General features: G+C 46.7%; 1 protein-coding gene and 1 non-coding gene across 2 annotated transcripts; one reads left to right on the top strand and one right to left on the bottom strand.

Annotated features, from left to right (window-relative positions):
* The first annotated feature begins 7,331 nt into the window (after positions 1-7,331).
* Positions 7,332-7,448, top strand: TRNAL-CAA (transfer RNA leucine (anticodon CAA)). The gene is made up of 2 exons: positions 7,332-7,369; positions 7,403-7,448. It is a non-coding gene; the product is annotated as a tRNA-Leu (tRNA).
* Positions 7,449-9,816: 2,368 nt separating this feature from the next.
* On the bottom strand, positions 9,817-22,213 carry LOC146191150 (uncharacterized). The gene is made up of 7 exons (XM_084600279.1): positions 21,852-22,213; positions 19,521-19,771; positions 17,579-17,822; positions 15,529-15,907; positions 14,733-15,028; positions 13,605-13,728; positions 9,817-9,939 (listed from the first exon to the last, which is right to left on the bottom strand). Exons 1-7 carry the CDS (start codon positions 22,211-22,213, stop codon positions 9,817-9,819), a joined length of 1,779 nt encoding a protein of 592 aa, XP_084456405.1.
* Positions 22,214-22,977: the final 764 nt, after the last annotated feature.

The following is a 22,977-nucleotide window of genomic DNA, read 5'->3' on the forward strand; positions in this document are numbered from 1 at the left end:
TTTCCTCGAGATGGCGTTTTTCAGTGATTGGTCAACGCATGTGAGTGTGTGCTGGAGGGGGGACATAATGCTGTTTGTGTGTTTTAGGCCTATTCTACTAGAACACATACATGTTACTGTGTCCGTGTGTTTTGTTGGCGTAGATTCCTTATGTTCGGCGGGGCGATGCTTCCGCTAGGTACTGCGTTTGCGATTGTCATGGGCGTCCGAAAGGGCAGGCGCTTTCCTCTGACCCTTCACCCCCCATCTCTAATTTGAGATTTTTCTGTGCACTGATGCTAAAGGCTACGCAGCTTGATTAGCACACTCAGGTCCCGCATATACTCGTTTAAAGCTCGCGAACCACCGATAAACGCGGCCCTTTTTCACGTGTTCTCGGCCGAAGAGCACTCCAGCCCCCTGGTTCAATAGGCCCCCAACGCTTTACAATGGGCAAGAACGCGCGGTGTGCGGTCCCTGTTCGGAAATAGGGTTCCCGTCGGTGGCGCCTCTCGCTGCCGGTTCGGTTCAAAGTGTCATTTCTCTGTCACTTCTGTCTCCAGCTGCCTGGGGTAAGTCGGCGAAGAATACCTCACAAGACTAATGAAAAACATATCGCTCACAGCGTCGTTTTGTGAACTCTCCGGCTACTTTCAAAGGACACCCAAACGATGCAGAAACAACTGTTGCATGGGGGCAACGCTACACACGAAACCTATCCGCGCATCTGGTGTTGGTTAAAAAAGTTGGCGCACGAGAAGTCTGCGAAACTGGCTTCGAGTCTCGGTGTGTTTGTCTTTAGTTCCGCCGTCATAAGCTTGGAATGTAACTGAAGTGGGTTTGGCGCTGGCGGCAAGCAGTGTGTGCGGTTGCTCGAATGTGCGGGTGCGCGAGCGGGATCGAGCGAGATTAGTTTTTCTAAACAAGTTTTTCTCGTAGTAGATATAGCCCTTTTGTGTTTTTACGTGCGCGTTTAATTTTCATTTCAATCAAAGTGCGGATATTTTCTACCCTACCGAAGAATTCCTTAGCAGCTTTGCATTGCGCGGTTCCAGCTGTGATGTTTATCCGACGCTTCCTGAAGCGTCAGCGGGTGTTTGATGGATGGTTAGCCAGCTGCCCGGCAGAACATTCTAGTGTGACATGTGACAACATTGAAGAAGTTGGCCAGAGCTAGTGATGCAAGCTGTCGTCAGCAGACAGTAGTTGAAGTCAACTCCGGGAAGTGCCTCAATCAGCAGTGAGCTCCCGTGACGTAAGTACGTCATGATGATTCTCCTTGCATGGGATTAGACTGCACTGACAGTACCAAGACAGCAATTGACTTGTATCCAGAATACAGCTTGGGAGAGTTTCCAGGCAAAGCTAAGCACTCTGGCATTACAGACTGAAGTTACGCCTTTTATACTAACCCATAGTCGCCGAATGTTACGCTGGCAAAGTGGTGGCGTGGCCGAATCTGTGACGATGCGATGCTTTGCTACAAGCGTACGTCCGACTTTGGAGCTCGTCGCGAAGCAATCTTTAAAATCAGCTAGCAGGGACGACAGGAGATTCTTCTGATGAGATGATAAGCCCGGGTTAATCAAGGGCGTTGCATGGTGAGACATCATCGCGAAGATTCGTCTCCACGCGGCACAGATTCGGCAACCCATCCACGTCGTGGGGGAAGGCGACAGCCGTTCCTTTGGCGAGGTGCTGAGTCCCATTGGTGAAATTCATCAGTAAAACACACCCACAGCCGTCATCGTTCGACAAGACCGCATGCGATAGCCACTCCCTTCTCGAGCAACAGCACGGTGGAAGCAACAGCGAATGGTGACTACCTGTCCGCAATACCTTCGTAGTCTTGAAACGAGTATTTCCTCACTAAAACCAGCATACTGGGTGGTGGCGGTAAAAACGTTTATTAAAAGAGAGAGTTACATGGAGGTTGCTCCGAGGTCAGGCTTAATGCCCTTCCCCTCACAATCACTAGGTGGTGTCTAGTATGGGACCCCATTGGCTTCTGCTGCCGTTATTGCTAGTTAGGCGAGTATAGGGTCGCCTCCCACTCATCCCGGGTGGAGTTTGGGTTTGGTGTAAGGGCAAGGTTGGAGGAGCACGCCCACACCATGTGGATGAGGTCCGAGGACAGGTGGCAGTAGGGAGGTACGCGTGTTAAGTCGGGGCAATTGGTCGGATGATTGTGTGACGTCACCAGTATACATGACATGGCAGTGAAGGCAGGAGCTGCCTTTCAGGAGATTCCACTGTGCTATTATGTGCGAGGTAATAGACGTACTAATTAAGAGATGTGGTTAAGCGAATAGCAAAGTACAAATGTATGCAAAAGAGGACCTGCAAGGGGAGCCACAGAGCCCAAGTGTCCCATCAATTTTCTTATCCAGTAATGTGTATAATAAAATAAAACGAACTTGTTTTTCAACATATGATTAGAACAGTCTAAATAGGCGTCCAGGTTTCTTTTCTATATATATTGTTAGACCTGTTGCGCGTGAATTAACTTCAACTGAACATTAAAAATCATGACATCTTGCCCTATCAAGTCCTGGAACATACAGGGACAAAAAGTGGAAGCTGTGACGGATTTTCTCTTGTGTTCCAAGATTGCCTCGAAAGATGACCGCAGTAATGAAATTAGGAGACACCTGCTTTTAGGAAAGAGAGCCATGGATAGCCTCGACTGCCTAGTAAAGAGCAGAGAAATCACACTTCCAGCCGAGATCCGGATAGTTCGTGCAATGGTCTTTCCAGTGTGATGTATGGATGCGAGGATTTGACTGTGAAAAAGGCTGATCGCAGAACACTTGACGCTTTTGAATTGTGGCGCTGGCGGAGGCCCTTGAGAGTTTCTTGGATTGTCAGAAGGTCAAATCAGTCGATACTGGTGACCATAAACCCTGACATGCTAATTGGAAGGTCAAAATTTAAAGTTAAAGCTAAACTAAGTTATCTCATGCGAAGGGAGGAGTCACCGGAGAAAACCTTGATGCTGGGAAAGACTAAGGGACACAGGAGAAGGGATATAGGCAGCGAACGCGATGGTTAGATGGCATCCTTGAGGCACTGCAGCTGAATCTGTGTGATATTCGAAAGGTTTGGTTTGATTGATTGATTGATTGAAAACTTTATTGAGTGTATGGGACTTCTCGAAGTTGTGGGTGGGCTGCCTATTCCGGCAGCCCAGTGGCCTGCGCCGCGGCGTGGGCTCTGCGAAGCAGTCCTCGTTGTTGGTCAAGGTCCTCGCTGTGCATAATGGTCTCCCACTGCTCCAAATTGGGATTGGGAAGTTTATCGATAAAGGGATTTAATTGGCATGCCCATACAATGTGAAAAGCCGTAGCTATTTCTCTACAGTGTGGGCACTCTGGTGTGTTAAGTGAGGGGTACCATTGGTGGAGTTTAAATGGTATAACGAGAGTGTCTGTTTGTAGCCGGCGCAGGGTGTGTTCTTCCGCCTTGTCTAGAGTTTTGTGAGGTGTGGGGTATGTCTACCTGGCCTGTCTGTAGGCCTGCAGGTGTTCAGCAAAGGTGAATGTGGGCTGTGTAATATGCCCTTTTTCCTCGTCGGCTAAGGGGAAATCCCGGTGTAAGAGAGCTCGGGCGTACCGTTGGGCGGCGTCATTCCCTCCCGTGTGTTCCGTGTGTCTCGAAAACCATATGATTGATGCCAGATTAGGATGGTGTTTTGCTAATAGTGTCAGACATGATTGCTGGATTAGTCCACTGGTAATATTTCTGCACGAATTTTGGAAGTCCGTGAGTGCAATAGCGTTTGGGTTGGTAGCTAGCGCTAGTGCAATGACTCCTTCTCTGCGTGAGTGGTGTTGGACGTGCGGACAGATGCGCAGTTGATTAATTTGCCCCCGGGATTCGTTATGGCGATGGTCATCCGCCCTTGGATTGGACCGGCTGCATCCACGTATATAGAGCGCTCTATAGAGCGTGTCCGGGTGGCCATCCAATTTCTTGCGAAGGCTTTCGGCTCTGGCGTTTCTTCGCTCCGCGTTAAATGTCGGCTGCATGTTTTTGGGTATTTGATGGACATAGATGTTCTTGCGGATGGATAGAGGAAGTTCCGTCCTTTGGTCCACTGTGTAGGGTAATTTGAGGTGTATCTTGTTCAGAAGGGTTTGGCCTGTTTGAGTGATGGCCAGGCGGTTGAGCTGTGAATCTTTGCGCCTCCCAGATTTCTTGGATTGTGTTGTTGATGCCGAGAGACATGAGGTTTGGTTTGTAGGGTTTAACGTCGCAAAGCGAATTAGGCTATGAGAGACGCTGTAATGGCGGACTTCGGAAATTCCAACCGTCTGGAGTTCTTTAACGTGCACACACGGATACCACTCCGTTTCGCTTCCATCAAAACGCAGGTAGTGGGAGAACGGACAGCTTGGCGTGATATCGTTTATAGGGTCCCGAAGAGTCATACATGACTAGACGACTGAACTGAACTCAACTGGGGCGCTACACGTGTAACGTTTTTTTTTTTTTTTTTTTTTAATGTAATATCTATTGCTTGAGCCAGGCCAGGACACCTCGTTTGTGTCCCCGCGCTGTAAAGGGACCGGCCACCCCTACGTCACCGTCATCATCAGATGCTGCCAGATGCTATATCCCCTATTCATATGAGCCGTTCCCGCCTAAATACTAGCTGCAGCTCTACACGATAATGTAGATGGCCATAAAACAGAGAAGAACATGCTGTGAAATTTTCAGTGAAATCCTAGGAGCTTTGTAGAAACTTTGAAAGCTCAATAAAAGATGACCCGGAAGACATTAAAGAGAAGTACAGAGGGGTGCGATAGCGAGAGAGAAGAGGAGGGGACCGTACACATTATATACAAAGTGTAAGGAAGTAGAGAAATTAGCACCCTTCGATCTTAACTGTTCAGGCACTGTTCGAAAAACAGCTACACGGGAGGGGCCACTGCTGCTTTTTAGATAACATAAAATGCACTGTATATATTCATAGACGCGCAAACGTGGCATCCAGGTAAAAAACAACCATACGCGCTGATAAATGCGCAGGCGGCTAGAGTGGGGCGCCCGCGATGCATACCTTTTGACTTAGCACATTTGGCGAAGAGTAAGCGGTGCGTCAAGATCTCGACGTACCGACGTACGCCTGTGCCACAAAAGGCTCGCATTTAGCCTCAACTCTCAGTTCTCTTGTGTTTTGGTGCTCTTGTTAGACCTGTAGAATGCGAAATATGAGCGCAGCTATTGAACTATTTTGGTTTTCCGATATGTTGCTGCTGAAAAATAAATAAATAAATAAAATGACAGAGACATGTATGTGCATGCAGTTAACACTTAATTTTCTCACAAATCACTATCCCTCGACTGACAACCCTTTCCAAGTTCTTGATTGTTATAACAAAGGTACCATGATACGTCCCGGCTACAAACATTTACAAAGCTTACAAATTTCTATGATCATGAACGTTCCATTCGCTTCTAAACCAAAACCACTTGTGGCTGCTGGTGCACAGATGATTTCTTCTATACAGCACAAATTGAGGTACACTTGGCTGCAAACCAGTCACAAGTGCAGAAAGAACGCTCAGACGTCTAGTGTATGCGCACGCTACTCGATTCCGCAGTGTACGAAACAATCGTTAAAAAAAAAAAAAAAGGTCTTAACGCGATAGGGTTTAAAAGCCCCATTCACCGAAAATCTCGCGTCGGCTGCCGTCCGCCGGCGTTGGCATTGTGATCGAAACATCACGACCATGCGCTACCAGCTGGTGGCTGGCAGCTGACACGGCCGAGCACTAACTGGACGTAGGGATGCCTGACATTACGATTGGCAGGAGCTGCCAAATCGGGCCTCTCCTTTCACATGGGAGGGTGATATCAGAATAAGCCTGCCAGGAACCTTACATTCACGTTACCCCTAGGCCACGCAGGTACATTCATACGGCTTGGTTAAAGGGGGGTTTTATATGTAGGCCGATAGCCTATACTATCCACTGGGATTAACTGTCCTGCTAGAAAAATTTCTGTTCTGTGTTTTCTTATTTAAATTTTTCTTTACCATTTTACGGACGCTTTTTTGAACAGAAAACTGCTGTGAAATTGACAGAAACTGCCTATTATGCCATGTTTTTTGTTCCCCCCCCCCTCCCCCCTAGGGCATATGTTTATCTCTTTCCAGCTAACAGATATGCCTATGACATTAATTTCTCTGCTTTCATCTTTCGTGATTTCACATGTTTCTCTGTCCGAAAAAAAAAAAAAAAAAACATTGAGTCGAGCTTCACTTTCGACTAATAATATTTCTGTCTTTTAACAATTGCCCCATTACTCGAAAATCTGTGTCGACGTTATCAACACTGGATGCCTACATAAAGTTGACATCGCAACAGCCATTTCCTATCCATCAAAGTGGCGAGTAGGACGGCGGGGCCCACTCTTTCTACCTCTTCTGGTCTACTATATCATCATCATTAACAAGGTTCCATCCACGTGGCGCCAATTTTAGCATCTGTTGTATTAAAATTGTGACGAAACCACTTTGGAAACCAACAGTCGCGTTTTTCGCCAGTTCTAGTCTCTCTCTCTCTCTCTCTCTCTCTCTCTCTCTATATATATATATATATATATATATATATATATATATATATATATATATATATATATATATATATATATATACCTCAGCTAGAGGCAATTTCCGAATTTCCGATATGAATTTGAACCGATGACATGTATGTACATCTCCATTTGTGTGCCCTCAGTATTAAAGTTTCGGCACATGCCCACGTGACCAATACACAGGTTTGTGAAGTAGCGGGTTCAAAAACAGAGAACAACTTTCTTTTCGTGATTTTCTTTTTTGTTAATGGCGTGCGCCATTTTGTTCTCATTCTGTACTTTCTGTATGGGAACAAATTTTCTCTAAGAATGCCTGTAATGTACACACATTTCTTACAGGGCAGCGACTGCAGCTAATTTCCTTTTTCTTCTTTGTTGTGTATATTTTATTGGGGCAGTGAAAGTTGATATATTAAAGATAATTTCGTTCGTTACTATCAGCTCATATGCTTGCAGCAAGAGGAAGGAGGCAGTTGAAAGTGGGAAAGAAAAAACAAGTAAATAATGGTATCAGAGCTTATTCGCATTCAGTTGAGGCCAGAACGCTTGGCAATAGAGCTGCTATCGCCACTGACAACGCGCGTATCTCTCAGAATGAACTACGTCCAGGGAGGAGCTTTGCCAGATTTTCGCTAGCTGTGCGAGGCAGTTAACGCGGCGGAAATTAGAAAAAAAAAAAAAAAAAAAAAAAACTTTCCAAGCAGATGGCGCACATACTATTGTTCGTCCTCTTGAAACAGGTAGAACGTGCTGTCAGGATGGCCGAGTGGTCTAAGGCGCCAGACTCAAGGTTCGTCCTTCCCTCTGTCAGAGGGCTGGAGGCTTCTGGTCCACGAATGTGGGCGTGGGTTCGAATCCCACTTCTGACAGAAAATTTTGCACCGTTATTACGGTAATAACGGGCAACAATGTCCGATGAAGCACAGAGGCTTTGAAAAGATGGCTCTTTCAGACAGCCTTTAGTCATGGGTTCGAATCCCGCTTCCTATATATAATTTTTCTTTTATTTAGAAAGAAATACCGGAGCATTCAGTGGACAAACGGAAAGCATCCCAACAGAAGGGTCAGACGCTGAGTGAAAAAAAAAGCACCCTTTTCAGCTTCTAGTTTTGTGTACGACAGATTTTATATCATCATCATCATAATCAGCCTGACTATACCCACTGCATGGTGAAGGCTTCACCAATATTACTCCAATTAACCCGGTCCTGTGCTAGCTGCATCCACTTGACCTCTGTGAACTTCTTAACCTCGTCCGCTCACCTAACTTTCTGCCGCCCCCTGCAAATTCATATGCGAAGTCCCAAAATTCGAAACAGCAACCACAATGAATACGAAGGTACGTTATTGTAGAGCTAACTTACCAGATCTGAAGAACTTAATTCTTTTTTTGTGAACAGAAATGAGCGGGGATCAATTTTTTTAATGAATATTTCTCTAATCGCTGCACCTAGCGGCTTCCTGTGAAAGCTCTGACAAAACCTGATATACGTGTTTATATATATATATATATATATATATATATATATATATATATATACGTATATAAAGTACAACGCGCCCTAAAACTGCTGCTCGTGTTCCTACGGGACAGCGTACTGAGCGCGCAGCTTTACACCACGCTGCACACAACTCATCCTTCCCTCCCAGTGCGCAACTCGACCTTCCTTGTCTGCAGAATTCCACACGCCGCCGCATTGTGCACGGCGCGACGCGGGGAGCAGACACTGAACGTAGCCGCTCAGTCAACTTCAGGTGCGGAGGTGGCGGCGGCGGGGCCGTGGGGCCATGACGTTGCTGAGGGTAAATGTGACGTCACAGCCGCCTGTCACAGTCGGCAGCGCGCTGCCTCTGACCCGGCGGCCGCTCAGAAAACGTCAAAAATAAAGCTATCCGCTCAAAACTAACCCGAATTATGTCTTTACGAGAGTGATCTTGTCATAAGAATGCAATTGTGGTGCTTTCTCAATTTACTTGGATATTTGTTCATTATACCTTTAACCTTATCCACGCCCACCCATCTTTCTCGCCCCCTGCAGAAATCATATGCGAATTCCCAAAATTCGAAACAACCACCACAATGAATGCGAAAGTAGATTCTTGTAAAGCTAACTTACCAAACCTGAAAGGATATGAAGAACAACATATCCACAGCATAACCTGTCAGATCATCTAAACAATGGATAATAATTAGAAATCCCTCGGAAGGCCAAACAGGGTTGAGTGTATGCAGTCATGATTGAGATACCTATCAGTGATGTCACAAGGATACGCGCACGCACAGTCTTTGCCAAAAGTTTAGAGCCCAAGGGGTCTGCTTCTGAGTCTTGTAGTGGCGCGCTTTTCCCGTTCGTTAAGGATGGATAGGGCCAATATACAAAAACCTTACCTTCAGGAGATTTAGAACACTAGGAATGCATTACTAGCCACACGGTGTGGCTCAAAAGCAAGCCCCTGGGCTCTAAATGTCTGACAATGATAGGCCTTCATTCGCCATAAGACCCTTCCCTCCACTTCCGCCTTGTAAATGACACCGCTGGGCCCATAGATGCCTTCATTCACCTGAGGCCCGGGCACGTAGCCTCGTAACGAAAAACTGTAGTGTAACGGTAGGGCGATGACGGTCTTTACAAAAGCTAAAGGTGGGACTACTGCTAACGTAGATTTCATCATCATCATCATCAGCCTGATTATACCCACTGCAGGACGAAGGCCTTTCCCATACTTCTCTACTTAACCCGGTTCTGTGCTAGCTGCATCCACTTGACCCCTGCGAACTTCTTAATCTTATCCGCCCACCTAACTTTCTGCCGCCCCCTGCTACGCTTTCCTTCCCTTGGAATCCAGTTTGTTACCCTAATCGACCATCGGTTATCCTCTCTTCGCACTACATGTCCTGCCCATGCCCATTTCTTCTTAATTTCCACTAGAATGTCAGTAACTTGAGTTATTTCTCTGACCCACTCTGCACGCTTCCTATCTCTTAATGTTACTCCTACCATTTTTCGTTCCATAGCCCTCTGGGTTGTCCTCAACTTAAGTAGAACTCTCAACGTAGATTTATCGCACCACATAGTGTGACTGCCCGTCGATATTTTTTTTTTTTTTTAAACAAATGCACCAGCACAGGATAGATGTCCGCAATGGCGATCACGAGGATTGTGTGATCGGAGAGCACTCTGAGGACTTTAATCACTGCATCAATAGTTGAGAATGCCAGGCTCGTTGACATTGAGCCTAATTTGGCTGGAGCGACAGCATCCAAAGGATTAGCACATCCGGAAAATTGCAGGTCTCAATGCTGCCTCCCATCTGCAGTACGTATACACGGCTTTCGTGGCGCGCTGCACGACCCATTCCCTGCGACACCACGGGTGTCGCAGGGAATATTGTGCACACGTTTATTTTCGTGAGACATTTGGTCGGACGTTTCCGTCCGTCTCTCTCATTCTAAAAAAGCGTGTGTGCTATACTCTTACCGTGGGACATATGGAGTACGTGGTTTGAAATGGACAGACAGGTTGTCGAAGGTAGTTAATTATACCTAGGAAATCTCACATTTTTTGTTATCTCGTTTTCAGCTACAGTTGCTGGCTGAACTGCCCTGCATTCCAACATAGTTGTGCACTTGCTAGGCTTGTTGGGCTTCTGTAGGAGATATGTCTTTTTTTTCGGTGTTACAACTACCACCTGAAAGCAGAGTATACTTAAAATACAATTACGGTTTCCTCTCATTGCCTGGGATTCCAACGGATGCTGTTTATTCTGACCTGGGAGCTAATCGTCGAAAGCCTTCCGTGACACTGAACTGAAAAATTGAGACAGGGGCGAAATCACCAAGAGTTAAGCATGCGTAGAAACTGAATTATGTCCAGGGCGTATGCGCGGCATTTGCGTTCGGCTGTTCGCGGCAGGGAAGCAGTTTTCGAGCAGAAGTTTTATAAGACCAGTTTTTGAATATGTTTCGGCTGTGTGGGATCCTCATACTCAATATTATGAAACTTGAATCAGTAAAAAAAAATTGTAGCCCGATTCATCTACAGCTCAGTTGGCGCACCTCATCAACTGCTCTTGCAGAAAAAGCTCATTTAGAGCCTTTGCAACTGCAACGGTATTATTGGAGAATGAAATGTATGCATTTATTATCCAATAGTAAAATCGGTGTAAACAGGAGCATCTATGTTGAGCCTCTTACACGACGACCCACATGAGCATATCATTAAAAAAATTAAAAACTACAGCCTTCAAAATTCCTTTTCCCCCAGTAACTGTCCGCCAGTGGAACGATCTGCCTTAAGATGCTGTGGATGTCTCTGACTGTTGAATCTTTTTTTGTCAAAACTGAAGTGCCTGTAATTGGTTGAAACAAAGCGTTCTTGTTTGTGCGAAACTTCAGGACATCTTCAATTCTTTAGTATAAATCAATTTTGTGTTGTAGTTGGCATCTGGTTTCCTGATGCTGTAGTACACAATCGTGATAACAATTTTTGCGCTTCCAATGCTAATCTGCCCTAGGGGCGGACCATCAGTGTGTTCTCGGCTTTTTCATCTATATATCTTGTAACGCTTTTTTTTTCTGTTTTAATTTCTTTACTATGTATGCCCACTCCTGCCCAAGGCCTTCTGTGAAGGCTGGCAGTATTTCTGAAATAATAAATAATAAGTTGAATTTAACCAGATTTTTATGAAATGTGCTTCCGGGTACAGTACCTGGAAGCAGACATCTGGTTTTATCCGTACAAGAGGACCCACGAAACTACGCAAATTGTGGTACAGCCAGGAGAGCAGACGTTTTTTGACACACTACAATCTTCTGTTTTTCACTGCGTCAATGGATGCGTAGGTGTTATAAAAATTTCGGCGAACTCAGATATATGATCTACAAATTTCTTGCAGTGGTTGGCGGCTCATTAGCAGTAGCAAATGGCTGTACGAACAAGGAACAGTAAAATTCACGGGCCTGTCGAGTTACACCGACTGGGTCCCTCTCACAACGTGCTATCTTTAGAGTAGCGCTAAAAGAGAAATACATAAAAAAAACGCGGGAAAAATAGACATGTGACTGGCTTGACATTGTAGCTGCTCTCATAGAACCAGAAGGACGAAAGAAAATTTTAACGCAACGACAAGCGCTTGTGAATGCTTTATGCGTTTTCTTTTTGTCCTTGTGGATGTATATAGAGCATGGCCGTTTGCAAGTAATAAATCATTTATGTCCCAGTAAACTGGCTTCCGGAACGAAAACAATGCAGACAACTGCCCCATAACCGCTCTTTATACAGGCCGTTTCTACTGATTCTATTTGCATGCAATTGCAATGCACAACTTTCGCGTGCAGTAATAAGTGAGCAACAAAAACGTGACAAAGACGAGAAGTGAACAACGGCGGCACGTTTTTGTTGCGCACTATATTACTGTCCGTCATGGCTCACCATCTCGTCCAATCAACCGTTCTTCTACAGTTCGCGTGGTGGGGGCAGAAGAAAACACGTTTTATAAGGCCAGTGTCCAGGGTCCGGTCACTAAGCAAACAGTAGTTCATAAACCAAGCATCGAAGACTGCCAGTCTGCAAAATACTACAGAGGTATGCGCGCTCAGAAAACAGTAAATATTCAAGGCAATGGCTCTACAACGCTCCCTTACGAAAATGCCAAAGCTGGACTTACATAGAAATCTTGATATGCATGATATCAAAAAGTGATCATATATGTCATATCTAGACATTTAAGAGTGCACGTTGTTGGGCTAGTCGGTCGTACATGATTAAGGAATGGAATGCAAAAAAAACACGGACAAGAAGAGAACGAGGACGGGCATATACTCGCGACTGTCTTTATTCAGAAAAAGCACACATTTGGCTACAGCGCACGTGTCAGTAACTTTTTAATTTTTATACAGTTTGATAGACACGGACCTTACGCACTTATCACCGGAACTTTCAATGAAAAAAAAAAAGCCTCTGTCAGCTCACGTGGCGTTAGGTCACGACATGAGCCTCAAGATTTTAGTTCTAGTCGGCAAAGCCCGGCACGGCTTATTAGGCGTAGCTGAAGAGCACGCGCCGCAATGTAAGGGCAAATGGACCCTTTCCTGTTATTTATTGAAAGCTGTTTTGAAAGCTTGTTTGTTTTTTGTGCATTTCCATTCCTTAAGCATATCTGGACATATCTGGCCATTACTGCCCTATTACAGATTAGGAGTAGCAGATATGGCATATCTGGCCAAATCTGCGAAATCCTTGATTTGGAACACGATACAGCATATCTGTCCAGGCTTGCCATATTTGCCCAAATGACGTAGCACCAGATATGGCTTATCTGGCAAGGTCTGGCCATATTTGCCTATTTCATAATTTGGAGTGTTAGACATGAGCGCAGGCTCTGCTTCAAAACTGGTTATGGGCAAACGCATTTGACACAACACGCGTGCAGACTGCGTCCAGAACAGTTGGGATCAGTGCATACTCACTGTAAGTGCACCATTGCAATCAATAAAATCAAGTCACTGATTGCGATCTTACAAATAAAAAACACTATACGCTATAAAAATTATCAGGCAGCTTCACGAATTTATATATTTGTATTCTTGTGTAATGAAAGCAGAAAAATGTAGGATTGTGTCACCCGACAATCGCGTCCTCAAATATTTCTTCAGCGTTCTATAATATCACAACAGGTCATGCGCCTACCGCTTTTGAAATGTGAGGCCCTTCGTTCTGTTCGCGGCGGCCTCACGTATAACGATTTCTCGAAATAAACTTCGAAGGTCCGAAACCAGCGCCTTGAAAGAGGACGTTTCCGCTCCGACGCGCGAAAGCGCCTTCGTCCCAATCTTCGGACATCGGCGGCAGCGCTGTGAAATGAGGCGGCGCTGTGGAATGTTGCGAAAGCTGCATTGAACCCGATGAGGCGAAGACCGACGACGACTCCCGTCTCGTGGTGGCCGTCGACCGCTCGATTCGCGCGGTCGTAGTTGTAACAGCCTTTTCAGTCTTGTCGCTGGCTGCCTGTTCATGATTGCGTACGTGTCTGCATGGGTCCAGGTTCAGTGTGACACTTTTTAGACCATCTCCAGTGATTATCACGGCTGCCCTCGTGGATCTGTTGTAGGCTGGCCACTCATCTCCGCTCATGGTCTTGGGCAGGCGCCTGCAGAGGCAAAATATGAGTGGAGTTGTGGGTGGCTTGTACCGACGTCATTGTATCCAGCTTCGTCACCCACACGAAGGCTACTTTGCATGTTTGCTCGAGCTCGAGTTTCTTCGTGACACGGCGTCCGTGGTATCATACGCAACCCGACGGTCCAAATTTCGAGCAGATATACTATTCCGTCACGGGCATAACATTTAACTGCGACGCGTAGAGCCTCTGGTCGTGCACATGAGCTCAAGATTCAAAACACGCATTGACCACCCCGTTTCTTTTGTGTGTGTGCACTTAGCTGCGATTGAATAGTATAAACGATATTGCGACTAATCCTTCAGTGTCTGAGTGAGTCAATGTCCTTGAACTATGGCGGCTAAACCGTTCGCCTAATCTCATCAAGAGGATAACTCGACAAGGTCAAGTATGGAAAATAGGGCCATATACGGCATTATCATGGCATTGTGTATTCGATTTCTTATTCCGAGAACGCTTGAAATATGTCGGTGAACGTCTCAACCACTGAAAATCGTTGAGAGAAGACTGGTCTATTGACAGAATTTATGGTCAAATTTATTTTTGGAGAGGTAAGCTCGTAGTATGTTATCCCTTTACGGGATACATCTGATGTACTAAACGCTGCCACATGTGAAACATTTTAGAAGGCGTGGCAATGCTTTCTTTGATGTTTAATGCTCAAGTTGGAAAAAATTTTTAGCAAGGTGTGAAGCGCGAATACCATCTCAATCATAATTATTGATCCATTGAAAACCTATATTCCTCCGTACTGTGTTAAATATTGTTTTGTGGGATTTTCTGCGCACGAGCGACGCGTTGGTCAGCTAGATGGTGCATGATCGTAACGTTATCGGTACCTTATGGAAGTAAAATGTCTGGACAGGACAAACACTTGTCCTCACCGGTCTTTTTTGCATCTCCAAGTCGCACTTATCGGCAACATCTTCACTGCCGTCACTCTCGAAAACGCTCAGAACTGCGCTCGAACTTACCCCGTATTGAGGAACGAATTGAGCATGCCGATGAGGCGGTCCCGCGCCGCGATGTCCGCTTTGGTGGTGCGCATTTTGCTCAGGTCACTAAGCGAGAGGCGCACGGCGGCATAGTGGTCCGCTTCGCCGCCCGGGGTACGCTTCTCGAAAGAGAGCTTCACATCGAAGACGAAGCGGTACACGGCCACCCCGCTGTCCGCCATTCGATCGGTGAAGCGGCGCACGGGGCAGTGGTACCTCACGTCAGCGTACGCCTTGTTCCACAGCAGAGTCGAGTTGATCGCGTCATGCTCACGCTGCGCGAGGGAAGAACAGCCGTGTGCATAGAGGCAATTAGAGAACAATTGTTTCGGGTATAAAGCGCGAGTCATTTTACAAGGATCAACGCCGGATAAACGACGCTCGTCCTGTTTTTCTGGAATTCATCCTTGTCCTCAGGGTGCTCTGTGCTAACATGCAGAGAAAGTATGCGGTCTTCCGCGAGACATGCATGATTTCGTTGTTTGTGGCGCATGCATCTATAAAACTTCTTTCTTATAAGAACAGTGCTGCTTATAATCGATGTCCTCATACTTGCATTCTTCACTGCTCTTTTCCCGTTAATTGGTAATTCACGAACTTATGCAACTGCATGTTCAACGCCAAGATTAGCCTCTATCTTAGTTTTTCTCCGCGGCAGCTTTCACCGAAAATGCTCTTTTACACTTGTTTTTACATGATCGCATCCACTCGACTGACGAGCAACCTTCAGCCAGATGCTTTTGTGGCAGCGAGTAGGTTGGATTAGTACACCTGCCCGATAATCGTTCAAAAAAGCCTGCCCGTCGTTTATGCCCTGAGACGTGAGCCACCGCAGCATCCACTCGCTCGGCACGTTGTCGAGGTTGTTGATCCGGCTGACGAAATGGAACCCTTCATCAGGAGCGGTTCCGAAAAGCAGGACTCGGCTGGACGGCATTTTCGTTAGCGTTGCAGTGGCGTCATTCATGCTCCTGGAAGGGTCGATGACGCGTCCGTTCAGACCCGTCAGCCGGGGCACAAGCAAAGCCGACGGAAGCTTCCGGAGGCACGAGAGTGTTTCATCGGTGGACATGACCTCGTCGTAGCTCTCGCACTGGACACGGCGGGCAAGGATGCGTATGTTGGTCGTGATAACGTCGGTGGTCTTTATGTACCTGCATCCAGTGGCATTAGCGAGGGTTTGGAGCACATCCATGCATCACGTTTTTTTTTCTCGCGATTGCGCGTGCGCGAAGCCCTGGTGGGGAACTCATGCAACACAATGGTAGGTAGAAAAGCAGCACCTTCGCTGCGGTGAACTGCATACCTACGCTGCGCTCACCTGGCGTAAGGGCTTCCGCTGATCATGACGAAGCGCTGCACGTCAGCGACGTCGCGGTGGGTGCTGAGAATCCAGTGGCCGACAGACGCGGCCCCGGCGCCGTGGCCGGCCAGCGTCAGTCGAGACGCGTTGCCGCCGAACAGACCCACGTTCTCTTTTAGCCAGCGGACGGCGGTAAGCTGGTCTCCCAGGCCCAGTTGCACGGGCTCCGACTCATTCAAGATGGAGTGGCCCAGAAGACCGAGTCTGTAGTTCGGGATAGCCACCACGGCGTCCGCCTTGGACGCGAGCTGGGCGCCATCGTAGGCCCTGTGCCATCACATGAATACGAATCAATCAATCAAAAAATCTAATAAATAAATAAATAGTTATTTAATGTGCGCAGGAATAACCATATGATATTTGTGGTGCTGAACAAATAAGAACAAAAATGCACATGCAAGTTTTACACACACAGATAGAACACAATAAAAGAAACAAATAACACATGAAATGAAATTTAGACAAAATGAATCACGGAGAGAATGAAATCAGTGAACAGCATGTCTTGTAAAGCACATCACAAAAAAAAGAACGATGAATAGAGAAAAAGAACAATGAACAGTCGCTGACTATAGCAATATAGATATACAGAAAATAAACAATCACTCCAGGCGCAGCAAATGTGTTGCACCTAAAACACAAGCTATAAATACAGGGAAATACAATAAAGAAATTCAATTGAACGCGGGACAGTCAGGTTCAAATATAAAGTTTTAAAGTTAAAATATAAATAAGCAACGGATAAAAAAGAGATACAGACAGCATTGAACCAAAAAAAAAGAAGCAAAAGAAGTAAATACAAAAGGCAAAAAGAACAACCTCTGCATTCTGTCCAGAGGGGAGTGGGAATGCAGAAGGGGATAAACTTGAAACGGTGTGAAAATTCCCTCATGCTTTTCCACGGAACGCTCAGTAGGATGTACCTTATGTTTTGAAGGCACAGAATGTGCCAATGAAGGAGTTTGTACAAAAAAATTATATCTGCCCTGAGACGACGGCAGTTAACAGAAGGAAGATGAGATGGGGTACCCCATGTGTAGCGAGAGGAGAAAGTTGCGCAAGGAAAGCAATATTGAAATATCCATAATATCTTTTGCTGTACTCTGTAGGCCTTGCCCCAGTTCGATTTGCAAGTGCCATTCCAAATAACCGACACGTACTCCAAAAGCGGGAAGCATATGGACAGGTACAGCTTCTTCGTGAACATGGCGCCACAGTGAAGTATATATAACGTCAGATTGTATTCCTAAGGACAGAAAGCTATGGTCAATATATAGCCAAGATGTGCACGTCCAGCTTTGTAAACACGGTCGACGAAACAGAGCAAAATGAAAATGGGGATGAAGAAGCGGACATGATGACAATGCTGCTTGTGCCGTTCTTCGTTCCTGTCTTGGTTACGCTGTTTCGTCGACTACTGAGTACGAAGCTTCGTCCTGCATGCATGGCGACGGAATCGTACTTGCTCCCGGTGTGACGGAGATCCCCGCCGTGAAAGAACACGATGACCGCACGGGTACCGCACTCCTGGCCCTTGAACAGACACTCCTTGTCCGGCGTCCAGAGGTTCATGTAGAGGCAGTCCTCGGACGCATCCTTCGTGCTCGCAGAGAGCCAGCTGGGCACGAGGGCTCCGTCCTGCGGACAGGACCGGTCTCGGTCGACGAAGTTGATTCTCCGCCTCGATGAGGAGTTGTCCAGGCTCCCTGAAAATAGAGTGGTAAGATCCTCCGCTTGAATGAGGTGTTGTACAGGTTTCCTGAAAGTAGAATTTAAGGCGGTACGTCGTTCACACACACACACACACACACACACACACACACACACACACACACACACACACACACACACACACACACACACACACACACACACACACACACACACACACACACACACACACACACACACACACACACACACACACACACACACACACACACACACACACACACACACACACACACACACACACACACACACACACACACACACACACACACACACACACACACACACACACACACACACACACACACACACACACACACGCACGCACGCACACACACACACACGCACGCACACACACACGCACACGCGCGCGCGCGCGCGCGCACACACACACACACACACACACACACACACACACACACACACACACACACACACACACACACACACACACACACACACACACACACACACACACACACACACACACACACACACACACACACACAGAGAGAGAGAGACAATTTCAATGGCAACAATGTCTGCCTGTTGGTGAGCCTAGCATGCTACTCCTGATAAGGGGTGAGGGATGAAGGTAACAAATTGTGAGAGGCAAAAGGAAAATGAATGAACACTGTCGCACACTTTCACAGGTACATGCATAATCAAACACAGATGAGTTTTAAAGGGTCTCGATCAACCCTGTGTCCTTGAGAAAAGTTAATAAGGCCTTTGTAGCTCGCGCAGCCGACGACCCGTCGCACCAAGGACCTAGGACATGTTCAAGGCGCAAGGTTGTGTCTTTAGCTAAGCCTAAATTATTATGCAGCGTCCTGCGATGTGCATGTTGACAGGAGGTTACCAAATGGTCAAAGTCTTCACACACTTCACATTTAGAGCACAGAGGGCTGCTGGCTATACCGATTTTATGTAAGAAGTAGTTTGTATATGACACATTCAAGCGGATTCGGTGTAGATGGTTACGATGGCACCTGTTCAAGTTGTGAGGAATTCGAAAGACGCAAGCGGGATCCATTCGGTGTTTAGACGTCGGTATTGATGGTTCCGGTCACACCACAGAGAGCGTTGTAATCACCATGATTCAGTGGCTACATGTCTTGCTGCATCTCTTCGTGAGAATGGAATTGGAATTGTCCTTGAGGAGTCTTCTGCAGCGGCGTCGGCGCAGTCATTGCCCGCGATACCGCAGTGAGCAGGTAACCACTGTAGCACGATGCGGTGGCTCAGGTCATAGGCCTCAGTGTGCAGCTTAATTAGTTAAGTCTATGACGAGCTCTTCCTGAATTCTTGATGATTTAAGCAATTGTAGTGCAGCGCGACAATCACTGAAGATTGTAGCTTCCTTCGTCGTCCACAGAGATTTCACACGCATCTGCATCGGGCTACACTCACGGTGACGGGAAATGAACACTTGTCCCAAGCTCTCTGTTCCTGGTTACTTAGAGAATAGACCGCCACAACCAACAATTATGTCTACGTTTCTGCCATTTATTTCTACCTCAGGGGCTCTGTACATGTTTCGAAACGCCAGTGTTAACGATATATCTTCTTTAGGTTCCCCATTTTCACGTTGATGGTTGGCTTAAAAATATGCTTCGCACACTTGACCGTTCCTCGCGGCTTATCCCATCGGAGCTTTTGCATTCGCTCACCTAGCGGCTCTACAGTCTGCGAAGGGTAGAAGCGGCGCTTGTCTACCGGCGGCACAGCAAATGGGATGCCGATGTAGCGGATGACCGGATGCCCACCGGGCACCAGCACCAGGTACCCGTCGACGCGGCCGAACTTGCACGTGAGGGAGAACATGTAGTTGCCCGGACGCCTGTCCACGGACATCGCTATGATGCTGGAGAGCAGCAGCAGGACGCCGATGAAGGCCATCAGCTTGCAGGCTTGCCATTTTCTGTCGAAGAAGCGAAATGAAAAAGAAGAAATTGAAATGTAAACAGGAACGAAACATAGAGGGTGCATTTGCTGCAGAAATGCATCTTCACCTATTTCTCACGAATGCACGTGGATTTTACCGAAGCTGTCTCGTCTATTACTGCGTTCTCTATCTTTTACGCTCGGATAGTCCCAAACCTATGTGGCTATGTAAGCAGTCCCAAACTATGTGCGCTATGTCTGCCCACAGGATGCATAAGCGCCCTTTGTTATTCAGGAGACCTTTAGTGTGCGTCGCTTTGAAACATTAAACCCCATAAACCAAACCGGGTAGATAATGCTATTTTACATTAGAAAAAGAGACTTAAAATAATTTCATTCAAATTCCTGAGAATAGCTATGGCGGCGAACGATACTCGCGAATAAATGTAATGGGCTTATATCGACCTAAGTGCAGTTCCGACAGCGCTCATACCTCTTACGCAAATGGTCAAATATGTCTGCCAGTTTCCTCAGATGTTGTAAAGAGCAATTTACCACTGATGTAAACGACTGCAAATCATGGGAAGCCATTTAGAGCATCAGATGGAAATTTATGTGAAAGTAACGCTTACGCCTCTGAATACTCGACGCATCGCTCAATGGACATAATTTCGCACACATAGTTGCGTTTGTCATCTGTTTCTTCCAGCGTATATCAATATTCAGCTGCTGAAAGCACGGCCGTGGGCTCAAGACCCGTCTCGGCAGGCACATTGCGATGCAGGCGAAATGAAAACCTGTCCGTGCACTGAGACCTCATTCTTCAAGAAAAAAACGCGAGTGCTTAAAGTTAATAAGAAGTCCTTTACTAACATGTATTTCACAGCATGGTGGGCTGATGCATGCATGGGATAATACAGGCATATATTAAAATATTCGTAATTTACGAGCAGTAAAGTGCATGTACGCGAGCGAGAATCCTCAAGGGAATCCGACAGGCGACAATTAACCATTACGACTTCCACCATACTCTTGAGGGCGGAGCTGAAGTGATCCCCATACCCTACATTTGTTTATTCCGCCTTAACGCGATAACGTTAAAAGCGCCGTTCTCCTAAAAAATCTGGAGTTGTCGACGTCACAGCGCTGTGAGCGAAACATCATTAGTGTGCATCTGGCAGATGGTACTTGGCAGATGACATGGCTGGGCATTGATTGGCCTGTTGGTAGTGTGATGTCACGAGAGCACGTTACGCAGCCAGTAGCTTTCTTGAGATGGAAGGTTAAGAGAAAAGTCAATCTCTTTGAGACCCTAGACCTCAAGTCAGCCACATGTCCACAGTCTAAGGCCACGTAGCCACGACAGTACGGCTTGGCTAAAGCGGGGCTTTATGTCGAGTGATGTCTTAATCATTGTGAAAGCTTACGACTGCATATTTTACGAGTACGTACGAGATAATAGAGGCACGTATCAAGAAATAGAGATTAAGCAATTATTAAACGCATGTTTGCGAACAAAGATCCTTGAGGGGAGTAGCAAACGGGAACCACTAAGGCTGTAGGGTACGCTAAGGAAATTGAGAGCGAAATGCGGACATGGATATGGTTATTGGCCACTCATCAAATTTTGTCGCATATTTCCGCTTTCCAATTGAAGCACTTCACTCCCAGTCCTTGATAGCCGTGAAGGAGGCCTTATCTGTGAAGTGGAAGGAGATGAGCCCGAAGCGTTGAACCAATACCCGATTCTGAAGGACTAAGTCTATATATGCATGTGATTCCGAAAGTATAGCCACAGCAGTGATATTATTTACGAGGGAGATGAACTGCACAGTTACATGTGACGTCCCTGAGTTCACCACTCAGAGTGCCGTACGTGTTTTTTGTTCCAGTGGCGCATGAGTGACGTGAGTGCCATCCTCCTTCCCTTCCTTCCACGGTAACTGCCAGAATTACCACTCTCCGACTACGCTAACTGCTAACGATACGACGACGCTCAACCTAAGGGAGGGGCCTTTGTCAGCAATCACTGTACATATAAAGCACTCCTCACATATGTCGCCATACGGGAAGGTGGCAAAATTATGGCTAATTGTGGGGCATACCACGCGCAGTACCTTCTGGGCAGAGTGCTGGCAGGCGACGCCTTGGAGCCCTTCTCCGGCTGGGTGCAACTGCACTCGAAGTCGAACGAAAGACAGCTGCTGTCCCCGATCAGCGGCTTGCGCGCTGTCGTTGTTTCGGGGACGGGTCCTAAGGTTGAGGCGCTGGGCAGGGGCGACGAGTTGTCCACGCCCACCACCGAGCAAGACAGGCTATCTAGGGGTGGTGGGAACGACTGGCTGCCGGCCAAGATGGAAACTGAGCTTGGTGTGGCGCCCACAGCGCTACTGTGCTCCGCTCTGTGCGCATTGTTCTGCTGATCCGACGCCGGTAGAACAGAGTATGCACTGTCGACGTTAGCCTGGTCTGTCTGCATGCTGTGCTCACATGGACTTCGGTGAGGACAGCAACAGGGGAACAGACTTTTCTTCTTCTTTATCTCCTTCTTCGTCTCGATGCGAAACGCGAAGTGATAATATTGTAATAATATATACGAGGTGTGACACAAAGACACTGAGACTGGTCCAATAAATTATTGCACTTACAGAATCAGTTCTCCGTGACATTATCACCTTTAAAGTAGTCGCCTTCAGCATTCACACACTTCTGCATTCGGTGCTGGTACTGCTGGTAACAGTTCTTGAACGAGGTTTTTGGAAGGCTCTTCAGGAGATTCTCCGTTTTTGCCTGAACCTCTTTAACTGAGGTAAAATGTGTTCCTTTTAAGCAAAATTTAACTTTAGGAAATATAAAAAAAAAAATTCGAATGGAGCCAAACCAGGTCAATAAGGAGGATGCTCCATCACAGAAATGTTTTGCTGGTTAGAAACTGCGTGGCAGATAGGGCCGTGAGAGCGGGGGCATTAATTTAGAAGAGTACAACATTTCAACCACAGTGAGTTCAACCACAGTTTGGCTAAATCGTTACTCTGCTCATGCCATATTTTTTACAGCGCTAGTACGAGTACCGTTCCCCCGGTTTCACGAGCCTCGTTGGTGTCGTCCTCCATCCGTATGCTCCCTTGCACAAAGAGAAGATGCAGGCAACTTCAAACATTTGTACAAGGCTGCCCGCTCAGACGCGGTTCCCCCGGTGTCACTCTGGACACCGGGTCGTGGCGAAGGCCAGCTTGGGCAACA

Source organism: Amblyomma maculatum, chromosome 4, assembly GCF_055883805.1.
Source record: "Amblyomma maculatum isolate TAMU_Amacu chromosome 4, ASM5588380v1, whole genome shotgun sequence".
In the NCBI taxonomy this organism is placed as follows: Eukaryota; Metazoa; Arthropoda; class Arachnida; order Ixodida; family Ixodidae; genus Amblyomma; species Amblyomma maculatum.

Coding starts and splice junctions, on each gene's coding strand:
- LOC146191150 (XM_084600279.1), bottom strand. CDS start 22,213: ATGCAGACAGACCAGGCTAACGTCGACAGTGCATACTCTGTTCTACCG. Junction 15,029..15,528: donor CTTTTTTGAACGATTATCGG/GCAGGTGTACTA, acceptor TCCCTCGCGCAG/CGTGAGCATGACGCGATCAA. Junction 9,940..13,604: donor ACCTGGACCCATGCAGACAC/GTACGCAATCAT, acceptor GTGGTGTCGCAG/GGAATGGGTCGTGCAGCGCG.